The sequence below is a fragment of the Benincasa hispida genome, chromosome 9 (assembly GCF_027475165.1).
Source record: "Benincasa hispida cultivar pf3 chromosome 9, pf3_genome.v1.1, whole genome shotgun sequence".
Classification (NCBI taxonomy): Eukaryota; Viridiplantae; Streptophyta; class Magnoliopsida; order Cucurbitales; family Cucurbitaceae; genus Benincasa; species Benincasa hispida.
Window position 1 is genome coordinate 45,870,969 of NC_143486.1, and position 12,331 is coordinate 45,883,299.

A 12,331-nucleotide genomic window follows, 5' to 3' on the forward strand; every position below is an offset into this window, starting at 1 on the left:
ATTTTAACTATGAAATCAGCATGACTCAATTAATATAGTGTTTGTACTATTAATTTTGAAGTCAAACAATTGATTCTCTCAACCCATATATCTATTATGGTAAGAAGAAGCAAATGCTCAGTCAGAATGGGATTTTCGATAACGACTCATTTTGAAACTTAAGGACCAAATGAAATTTAATTACAACTCATGGGTAAAAGTGTAATACTTTGAAACTTAGGGACAAAGCGAAAACTACACAATACCAAAAATGTATCTTTTCCCTTTTTTTTTTTTTTTAAGTAAAGATAGTCTAATTCTTACTTTAATTATTATTTGCATTGTTTAAGTCAAATTATATGTTTAGTTTATGAACATTGAAGTAGTCTCTCAACTTTTAAAATTACAAAATTAATCTCTAAACTTTGATATTTTTTTTTCTCTTTAATTGTTCCTTATTCACCACACCCTTTCTTCATAGAGTTATGTACTGTAAGTGATTCAGTGAATTGTATGATGGGCAACTATCTCATCTGGTTTAGACAGGACTCATCTATTAGTTTACTACCCAAGCCTCCACTCACTTATGATTTTCCAATCTCCATTTTTCATAAAATTAATAAATCTACTCACTACAAAATTAAAAATTAGAATTTCATTTGACTTATAATTCAAAAAGATCGACAAACTTTTTAGAATTTTCAATCTATCGATGACCTATTAGATACAAAATCGAATGTCCAAAGACTTAATATACACAAAATTAAAAGTTAAGATATCTACTGAACACTTTTAAAAGCTCAAGAGCCAAATTGATTTAAACATCAAAGTTGGAGGACCAAACTTGTAATTTAACATTTTTTTTTCTATTTCTACATCAACATTAAAGAAATTTTAAAAAATATTCTATTCCTACACAAGAAATAGCATCAAGACTTTTAAAATGATATGTCAGGTCACAAACTCAAATTGTACATTTTAAAACTTTAAGACTACACGAACTCATAGTTAGAAAATTAAAAGACCAAAAGTATAATTTATCAACGAAGTTTGCTAAGTAGCATCCAAGCTCGTTCCAAAAACCAAACTAACGGAGACTTAGTTTGATATTGGGCTTTTGAAACATTTGTTGTCAATTTTGTTTTTAGAAAAATCAGTATACGGTAAATTTCAAATTGAAAAGTAGGATAAAATATGAATAAAATAGTAATTTTAGTGATTTGGTTAGAAAAGGCATAAGATCCTTTGAAAAGTCGATCTAAAAAATTACAATTAACTTTATCTAAATTTTACAAACCAACCTAATTGTATTTTCTCATAGCTACTTTAAACTTTAAATGTCGAGAAAGTCAATCCAAACACAACCTTAATCATGACAATCGATTTTCTCAACCAACTCCTATGTCGAACTCACCTACTCAAGATCACTTCACTTTGGCACAAAAAAGTAATTTTAACTATTTCAAAAACAATCGATAGTGAAGTTTTAACTATTTTAAGTAATCAATCTACAAGGATAACGCCTTCCAAAGAATTTTGACACAGTGAAGAGTGGATTTTGGGAAAATGTAAAACAATTTAATCAAACAAGCCCTAAGTAATGAATTTTTAGAGTGATAAAGGCAATTAAACCAAAACAAAACAGCCCTTTGATTGCTGCAAACATTTCAACATTGGACAAAATTAGAATTGAAAATTAAAATCAAGATTTTCTTTTTTTAAGAAAAAAAAAGTTAATATGATAAATGTTTTTTAACAATACAAAATGGCCCTAAATTACATATTATATATTGCAAGTTAGGAAGATAAAAGTTAGAATTGGATATCAAGATTTTCTAATTTAAAAGGTTAGTATGAATAATCTTTAAAAATAAATAAATAAATAAAAGTTAGTATGAATAATGAAATTAAAAATTATATAATAACAAACATTTATGGCATGACTTCTTCTTTGGACCTCATTTAACTCGAAAATGAATGAACATTCTTGAAATTCACATGCAATGTCAAGAAAATTCAGAGCCCTCAGCATTTAAGAACTTCAAGAATCGGAAAAGGCATATTTCAAAGCAAAAATCAAAATCAAAAGCTCTTAGTCATGAAGCTATGGAATATATTTCTGCACTTTAACAGTTAGCCAACTATACAAATTACAAAACCTAGGCAGCAGCATCCCCTGTTAGTTTGCTAAAGATTTGTCATTTATTCCAAAAGCATCAGCCAAATTGAAGTTCAAGTTGCTTCTCATAGTTCTACTTCTCCCGACACCTCCATCGCCTTTCCTCATCATCGCGGCAAATTCCTCGTAGTCGATACGACCATCCTGACAGGCAAAATATATAGAACAGAACAGCAAAGTAAACATTCGGATTTAGAGAACGTTTTTTGTAGTACTTTTGGGAGAAGAGATGTCATTTCTCCAGAAAGGAAAACAAATAGATTTTATCCATCATCCCTGATATGTGGATGAGACGAGCAATTTTGATTAAAGTATAGATGCAGAAACAGATCTATAATCAGCATAGATATTCCCTTTCTAGAATTATATATATAACTGGAGTACAGCCCTCGCATTAGGCTAATGACCCACCATCACTAATCCCAAGAAGGCTTTATTATCTAACCCAAAAGCCAGCTCCAAGATAAGTTTCAAATTACCATTAACTATTTTGTTTTTGGTTTCGATTTTGAAAATCATGCTCATAGACAACTTCTGAGCTTCTTTGTTTTTGCTTCTATGGGATGTTATCAAAATCCACACTAGGTTTTAAAAACTGAAAGAGTAATTTTCAAAAACTTGTTTTTGTTTTTAGAATTTGGTTAAGAATTCAAATTGTTACCTTGAGAAGGATAAAGACTCATTCTAAATAAATGGTGAGAAAACAAACACAATTTTTAAAAACCAAATGATTATTGATTTATGTTGGAAGGTATCTTCCAACGTTCCAGCCCTTGCCACCAAAGCCCGACTTAGGAAATCTATTTTGAGACCATCGATCATACAATCAACTAGAATGCTAGGATTCTTTTTGCTTCATGGTCCAATAGGTTGGAAAACCAGAACGGTGTAAGCAAAAACATCATACATAAAACTAGAAAACCAAACCCCAAGGGGTGCCTTCTCAAGACTAGTCATGTGGGTCATGAGCATAATGTAATGGGTTATGGCACCCCCACAATACCTCGGTTAAAATATAAAGGGTAATTGCAATACGTAGCACTTTGAGGGCTACTAATTAAGTGTATAGCAATATTTCTAAAGAATTACAAATATAGCAAAATCTATCAGTGATACTCTATTGCCGATAAACACTTATCAATGACAGGCTCCATCACTGATAGACTCTGAAAACTGGATCTAAATTTTGCTATTTTTGCAAATTTTTTGCATTGTACTATAGCCTAATTGCTATATTTGCAACTGTCCCAACTATAAAACAAGAAAACCGAGTCCAATCCGATGAATTAATAAATTAGAAGGTTGTTTACCATTTTTTACTGTTATGTGTTATATGTGTTTTAGTAGTTTTCAAATTTCGGTTCCAAATTTGACTAAAATTTTAAAAGTTCTTCATAGGTTGGGAGAAAGAAAATGAAAAAGAACTTATCGGGAAACAACCCTAATTTTCAATGGTAAAAAAAAAAAAAAAAAAAAAATACAAATGAAACGCTATCAGAGGACCTAAGCTCCAAAGGTTGTATCATTTATCACAAATCCCTCAACTGCTGAAACAATATCTTTCTAATAAAGTCAAATAAAAATCTCTTAACTCCTTCACATCTCTACATCCAACTAGAATTTGAGTCCTACATGCATATGTAATAAAACAATTTCTTGGAAATCTTGAAGACAACTACGAATGAAACCAGAAATGTATCACAATGGATTTAAAATGAGTGACAAAAAGTGACAAGAAATAGTAACAGTGTCAGTCTAAATTGGTCGACAGAATCAACATTTATATATTTGACTACGCTAACACAAGGACTTGCATTATCTTTTCTTTTCACAAAACAGTTATGCATTATGGTAAGCAGAAAATACGGTTGGCTAAAGAACACGAAGGTATTGATGGAAGGGAACACAAAGGTACTGATGAATAATGCAAAACTTAGGGAATCAAAATTGCAATTGTATCAATACGGAGATATTCAGTGAATAAATAAAGACTTACATTATCTTGATCAATTTCTTTGATTATCTCATCCAAATGGACATCGCCCAAACCAAACTCTTTGCAAGCCTGTTGAAGCTCATCAATGGTGATATAACCACTACCATCTTTGTCAAAATAGGAGAAGGCGGCAACTAAATTATCCTCTCGCTCTATCTTATTTAGGTGCAATGTAGCTGCAAGGAATTCTCCATAGTCTATGGTTCCACTGTTGTCTATATCAGCCTGTTCAAAGATGAGGCAGCAAGATAATGCAGGTCATCTAGATAGGAATGGTCGTGAAAGAAAAGGGGAAAAAATGCCTCAATTAGAATCTGCAGAGAACATTGTAGAAAATAATGCTTACATTATAAAATTAGTCTCCCAATTTCAGATAGTTCAAATTGTCCCTAAATATTATTATTTAGATTATAATCAGTCTCCATCATCAAACGCCATTTTAAATGTTTACATGGACAACCACATGATGATTTGGCATAATGTGGTATGAGCTAGAAGAAAATGAGTATTCTAGCTGGATAAAGAAAGGGCAAGCTTGGGGGAAACTTATGTTTCTGCATTTTGCACATCCATTCCATTGAATATCTTTTGCCCACCTGCCCTTAGTTTAACTGATTGTCCACTCCCTCGTACCACATTGTACCAAGTCATCAATTCTCAGCCTAGTCAGCATGTCATATCAGGCATTTAAATAAGGGCAGGGATTTATTAAAGTTAAAATAAGGAAATCATACGTTTTCATAATCAGGGCCTAAACAAATATCAACATATAGTTCGAAGGCTAAGCAATTTAACCAAAATATATAAAATCGCAACCAAACTTCCTCAAACATGATGTTTAATATTTCTACAAGGGTTTCTGACAAGTTATCTACCGCATCCATAAGAGACTTGATATCAGATTCCATGAGTTCAGAGCCCACTTTTTTCAGCCCTGCTTTAAGCTCTTCAAATGTTATGGACCCACTGTTATCAGTGTCGATCATTTTAAACAATTCCTTCAAGCCACCAATTTCTTCTTCAGACAGTCTTTCTGCTATGACCTGCGCCAACCACGTGGTCACAAATTTGAGACAAATGCACATTGCAATGAGAAAAATGCTATAGTAGACAACAATTTTGATGAGATTAAAATGAGGCATAGAGCTACAATAAGGTTAACTTAATTTCATACTTAAATCTAAGAACAAATTTTGTGTGTGTGCATGTGTGAAATATATGTGTGTGTATATATATATAACTCAAGAACACAATCGTAGAACCTACAGAATATAAACTGTTCAAGTTAGGTCATATTATAAATTCGTAGAACTCTCCAATCATGTCTCTGGCATCCCTCCGTCGAGCTAACATAAATTCGTACATTTGGAAAAAGTAATCCCAAATAGAGCAAACTCACAACTCCAAAGAATACGGTCCAAGTAAGAAATTGGGAAAAAAACAATTAGAAGAAAAATATACAGGAGAAAAACATAAATATCCTTAATTAGAAGTTAGAACATTAGTCAACAGTACATGACAGAATTAGAAATTTTAATGACATCTTTTGGGGCAATTGATTTAGTTTTAGGAAACAAAAGTTTACGGTGGACAAAAAATATTTTAGAAATGGAGAAATAATCTTTCTTCTTTAAGCAAATGTCAACCTACTCTTTTTTCGAACTCAAGAATCTTGCTCTCTCCTATTTGGCCCTGTAGTTCCCTAGCATAGAAATCATGGTCTTGTTCACTTAAGCATGCAAACCTTGCTAAACTACCCAATGGAAAGCACTCAGAAAATGAAGTAAAACATGGCTTAACTAACGGTGTTCTTTTCATATAAAGGGAAGAATTGCATGCACATGAGAAGCAACTTTGCAAGGCACCAAGGATGGCTGAGGATGAGGAGTCTCCATGTTGCAATCTTGAAATAGTGAAGCAAAAGCCTCTGGATAAGAGTCTTCAATATCAACAACATCCATATTAAGATCTGAAGCCTGTGAAACTGATTGTACGCTGCTCATGCTAACGTTGAATTCACATCAGAATCAAAACATTGGGAGGGAGAATCCAAGTTAGTAGAAGGATCTCCTGGTAAGCGAATAACTTCTTTGGTTATACCTGATAACAAGATTTTCTGTGGAAAAACTATTTTGCTACAAGGTTTCAGAGGTTAAGTATATGAAGGGTCTGATGTTGTAAAAGCAACTTGCTATACAAAGGGGACCAAGAGTCTTGAACACATTTCTTCGATTATATTAGGATTCAAAGTATTATTTTCAAGATCTGGATTGATGGGACCTTTTTTTGAGTATAGGACAAAGGATAAGTTACAATAAAACGATTCTTTTTACCTCTTTAACACTCAAGGGCAAAGAAGACTCTAAATCCCTAAGGGATGCACCAAAAGGTTTCTTGGAATCCACACAATGAATAAGAGCCTCTTCAAAAGACCCCTTTTTCCAACTGAAAAGTCCTTTTATTAGTAACCGGTTCAAAAGAATGTTGCAACAATAAACGTGTCTTCTCCCCTTTGATTGTCTTTCTTGAATGAACCTCTGTTTTTCTGCGAGGGCAAAAGGTCTTGAACAAAACTCTTTAATTACATCTTCATTGGATGAAGATAAGTTGACTGGCTTGGATATCCTATTTAAATCCAAGGAGTTCGAAAAGTCATTTAAGGTTGCATCATGGTTGATTATCGTTGGAGGATCCAAAGGAGTAATATCCCCAAATCAAATAAAAGAATTCCCACTTTTTCTGTCCTTAATATCAATACCTGCTGGAAAAAGATGCACAAGTTTTTCTTGACCTCAATACAAGCTTCTGAACAATCAATCAAGTTTAGAGTTTTAAAAGAAATGCTTACAAGTCCCTCAAAGTAATTGCCAATGGCTTCAAAAGTGCTTCTTTCCGAATATGTTAAAAGGTAAATTAAATTCCTTATGGAAATCCATCTTCCAATTTTACATGTTCCAGACGAGAATGCTTCTCTCTTTGACCAATTTTCGATTTTCAAATGAAGTTTGCCAAAGAGCCTACATCTTCCATCACAAAATCTGGCATTAATATTGACCTCCGATTTCAACAAAGCCTTATCAGCCATGGAAGAATTGATCAAAATAAAGACTTGGAACTAATCTTCTAATGCTTCTTCTATTTCCTTCCAACTATTGTGATAAAATAACCTGGAGACAACAAAAAACACACTGAAGTTCATTTTCCCTACTTCTTCACCCTTTCTTACCTAAAAGTAATGATCCATACAAATTTTCTACAAAAGAAATCCCTGAAAGCTGAGGGTCGAGTACCTCTAAGATTCTTTTTCACAACATCTGTGTAACTTTTCCTTACCTACTGTCAACAAAGAAGAATTTCTTTTTAAGGAACAATCAAGATTTCATTGAGAAAAAAATGAAAGAACACGAGGGGAGAACAAAAGGAAATGCCCACAAAAACGGAGACCAACTATAAAAGGGGTCTCCAATCAAGCAAAATAAGACCTAAGAACCTAACGAATAATTTTAAAAAAAAAAATCTTCATCATTGAGACGTACAAGGAAACATTAAATCTAACAAGGGACCAAATATCACTTGGAGAATGCTAAATCCCTCTAAAAACTCTATTGTTCTTCTCACCTCAAAGAGTCCATAAAACAGCACACACCTTGGCTTGCCACAAAAAACGACCCTTCTAACAAAAAAGGGGTAGAGAATGAACTCATCAATCATCTCTCTACAACCCTTATGCCTAGCCCAAGGATTAAATATCGATGTTGATATCGATATCGACAATTTAATTTCACAGACATATCCATGGATATAGTGACAAAATATCAATATTGACGGATTTCTGCAAATTACAAATTTTATAAAATTTATTTAGATTAAAGATTAAATTATTTTTACTCCAAACTAAGTTATGAATATTGTTATTAGTGTTCCTATTTTGTTCATATTGGACCAAATATATGTTTTACAACATTAATAAAAGATGTTGGAGATATCCATGGATATTTAATATCGATATTGAACCCTTTGATTTACGGTTATATCGACATATCGACGGATATTTTCATCCTTGGCCTAGCCAAAACCAGGTCAAACTCCCCGAATATCCACGGATATATCGACAAAATATCAAGGTCAACTGATGTCTACAAATTACAAATTTTATAAAATTTATTTAGATTATTAAATTAATTTTACTCCCAAACTAAGTTATGAATATTGTTATTAGTATTCCTATTCATAATGAACCAAATATATGTTTTACAACATTAATAAAAGATGTTAGAGATATCCATGAATATTTAATATCGATATTGAACCCTTCAATTTACAGATATATCGACATATCAACGGATATTTTCATCCTTTGTCTAGCCAAAGCCAGGTCAAACTCCCCGAAAAAAAACTAACCCCAAACTCTATAAGCAAGATCACAGCTTAAGATCCTCCGTCTTCCCCCCTACAGTGAATGCTACACCATAGAGAAGGATCTTTTTACCATAAATTTCTTGAGTAATTGAATTGAAGACAGGTAGATTTCCTTTTATTTTTTAAGGAAATCTTTCATCACTTTCCAAAAGATGGGCCATCCATTTTTAGCAAAACCAACAAAGACTTGAATCAACTTCCTCCCTCCGAATGGGGGCCAAACACACACTTAACGTACCAACCTCAGTAGGACCTTCACTTCAATAATTCGACAAAAGAGCACTCGAACCATCACAAACGGAGGACTATAGGAATCACCTGATTGTTCTTCATATCATATTTTTGACAAAAAATCTGATCTGCTTCAAACCAAATGTTGAAGTACATATTTCTGACACAACAACTTCTTACTTCCATATCTTCTAAAAATCACCAAGATTATCGTAAAAGAAAACTAAATAAGATGGAAGGATGTAACCTAAATGATGAAACAATAAGAACTAATGAAAAACGAATCAAACTCTCAAAAAACTGATCAGATTAATTGGGGGAGAGGAGGGAGGAACAAAGAGTTGGGAATGAGAAGATTGGAGAGAGGAGAGAGTGGTAACACATAGTATTTCATTTCTTCATCTCTTCAACTTTCTATTGTACTCTATGTTTTCCTACTTTATCGTATTATCTATCTCAAATGTTTATCCTACTCCTAATGATTCATGTCATCATCTTAGATTCATCCAAACGCAGTGAGAATTTGAGAGAGACTCTAAATGAAATTCATACCACATCAGCACCAGGAATAAATAGTTCATCAGATTATATGGGAAAAAGAAACCCTACAAGGAATGAATCTTACACGTAGAGCCATCTTCTTCAGCTTATTCATAGCTGAGAACTGCTTTAGCCGAGACAAAACTGCAGAGTCTATAGGCTTGTCGGGGGCAACTGTGTCGTCTACAATCCATGGATGACCTTGACACCAAAAAGAACTCCAGCCATGTTAATCAGAAGAAATTATACATAAAGCATGATGTTGTTAGAGTGGAAACAACAATTTTCCTGCAGAAGTGAAAATCACTCACAAAGAACTTCATGGGCAGAGATTCTCTCCTTTGGATCCCTTGTGAGCATTTTCCTAATTAAATCTTTTGCGCTATCTGAAATGTTGGGCCATGGCTCAGAGTTGAAATCTAGCTTGCCATATAGAATCTGTCTGAAGATTCCTGAATCAGTTTCTGTTTGAGAAACAAGATGGAGAGAAAAAGAGCCTCAGAGATGGTATAAGAAAAAAATCATAACAAACAATTTCAGGTCCAGATTCACTCATCTACCTGCCCAAAAAGGTGGAACACCACTCAGTAGGATGTAAAGGATAACACCTGCACTCCATACATCAACCTCATGCCCATAGTGCTTACGGAGCACTTCGGGAGCAACATAATATGGGCTACCAACTACATCACGGAAAGAATTTCCTAGAGAAAAAAAATACATAAACAGAAAACTAAGTAGCAGTTTTAAAAAATAAACATATTTTTATAAGAAAACATACCTTTAACCGAAGAAAGAAGGAGAAGTATATAGCTTGAACAGAACAACCCAAATTAAAAATACCAACTTGCACAATTGCACAAAAGCCTATGTCAGGAAAAAGAGACCCAAAATAGTACCATTATCCACCAGTTATCAGTTAATATTTGAAAGAATGTTATTGAAAAACCAACTGGAGAAGGCTGACCATTTGAAGAATTTCAAGGGGTGAAACCGTGAAACTAATTCCAGATCGATAAAGTAAAATAAGGAATGAATAAACTAGCAATAGCAATGAAGATTGACGTGTTAACACATGAGTTCAAATATATAGACTCAGTCATTATTACATCATGATTTCCCAATAGCCAAAAGTAGATATTTTTAGAAACATGAACCTCCATGGAAGGTTTTATATCCTGGGCAACACCTACATATTTTATACCAAAATTCTAAACAACATGCCACTCAGAAGTCAAAAGGAAGCCAAAAACATAGGCTAAAACTTAAAGGCTGCCTTAGTCGATACCCATCTCTCCTTGATTAAACGCTTATGCTTCCATAAAGTTACCTAAACGGCTGGTATATTCTGAAGCAAGTAACACCTAAGAGCATGTACAAATAATGGGCATGTGGCATATATTCTTTTCTCCTTTTCTTTAATGACTCACATCAAGTAAAAAGCGCCAAAGAGATTCAAGCAGAGTCCAGTTCACCAATACGACAAATAAAACATGAGACCAAAAGAAGAAGAAAAAAGAAAAAAGAACACAAACGCCATCATGAATGAAGGAACAAAATCAAGATACTGACCTGGCTGGTAAAAAACAGAGAGCCCAAAATCCGTGGCCTTCAGCTTAGCATCTTCGCCAGGATTGTCAAACAAAAAATTCTCGGGCTTAAGATCCCTATGCATAACCCCAAGAGAGTGGCAAGTCTCGACCACTCCAACAATTGTCTTAATAAGCTTGGCCGCTTCTCTCTCGCTGTAATGACCCTTTTGCAAAATCCTGTCAAAAAGCTCCCCACCGGCACAAAGCTCCATCACCAAGTGCACAAACACAGAATCCTCATAAGTCCCCTTGATCTGAACAACATTAGGATGTTCGGACAAATGGTGCATGATCTGAATCTCCCTCCAAACATCCTCATAATCCTCTTTGCACAGCAGTTTGCGTTTGGGGATTGATTTGCAGGCATAAAGGTCCCCTGTGGCTCGATGAGTGCAAAGGTACGTTGTTCCAAATTGACCCTGCCCAAGTTTCTTCCCAAGAAGGTAATGATCTCTGAGCCTAGGGGTCTGATACGGCAAAACCGAAGAGGCGACCTTCGTGGAAGACGATTGCGATGCTTTGGTCGGCTTCTCCATCAAACCCAGATGAGAAACGGAAACAAATTTGCTTCTGATGATTGAAGATCAGAAAATGAATCGTTTTCTTAGCTACGGTTGCTGTTGCTTCTGTTTATTGATTCTGGGTATCGGAAATTCGGGTCGCCATCGTCGCTTGTAACTTCAGGGACGGTCCTACAAGCATTAAATCGTCTAAACTAGAGGGATTGAAAACGCATTTTTTTTCTGGGGATTTCAATGGAGGAAGGAGAATGGAGAAATGGGATTGAAAGGGATTTTTGTTTTGAGTTTGGTGGGTAGAATTAGCAAAAGAGTTTCTCCTTGAAGTGGGCCATGGAGGGGAAATCCATCTCCTCCTGTCAGCCTATGTGCGAGAATAATTGGGATTTTGGACCCCACTTTACCCCTTCCTTCTTTTCTTCATCATTTTTTTATACGTTCTTTCATAACTTTTGTTTTTCTTTTTTGGTGTATTTTATTTTCAATTGGATATTTCGGAATCTTTTGATATCATTTTTAATGGGATAGATTTAGAACGTGCGGTGCCCGAAATATTGATGTCTTAATTTTTTGGAAATTTACTTAAATTAATACATGAACATTTTATCTTTTTTAAATCGGCTGAATTGTTATTATTTATACTATAGTTACATTCGTAATATTTTATTGCTTATTGTTTATATTTTATGGACTTTTATCAATATAACAGAAATGTCGATTTACATCACATATCAATGTTGTAATCATAATAATGAAAATATTAACATGGCAATGGAAATTTAATACCATATTAAATCTATGACATTAAACTTATCATTTTATTTATATTTTTTGCATTTTCCTGTGTTCGGGATCAACCTAAGTGACAAAGCAACAT

General features: G+C 34.0%; 1 protein-coding gene across 1 annotated transcript; it reads right to left on the bottom strand.

Annotated features, from left to right (window-relative positions):
• Positions 1-1,910: 1,910 nt before the first annotated feature.
• Positions 1,911-11,996, bottom strand: CDPK2 (calcium-dependent protein kinase 2). Its single transcript, XM_039043873.2, has 7 exons — positions 10,917-11,996; positions 9,905-10,048; positions 9,656-9,808; positions 9,430-9,545; positions 5,030-5,197; positions 4,155-4,379; positions 1,911-2,302 (listed from the first exon to the last, which is right to left on the bottom strand). Exons 1-7 carry the CDS (start codon positions 11,470-11,472, stop codon positions 2,159-2,161), a joined length of 1,506 nt encoding a protein of 501 aa, XP_038899801.1. The 5' UTR covers positions 11,473-11,996; the 3' UTR covers positions 1,911-2,158.
• Positions 11,997-12,331: the final 335 nt, after the last annotated feature.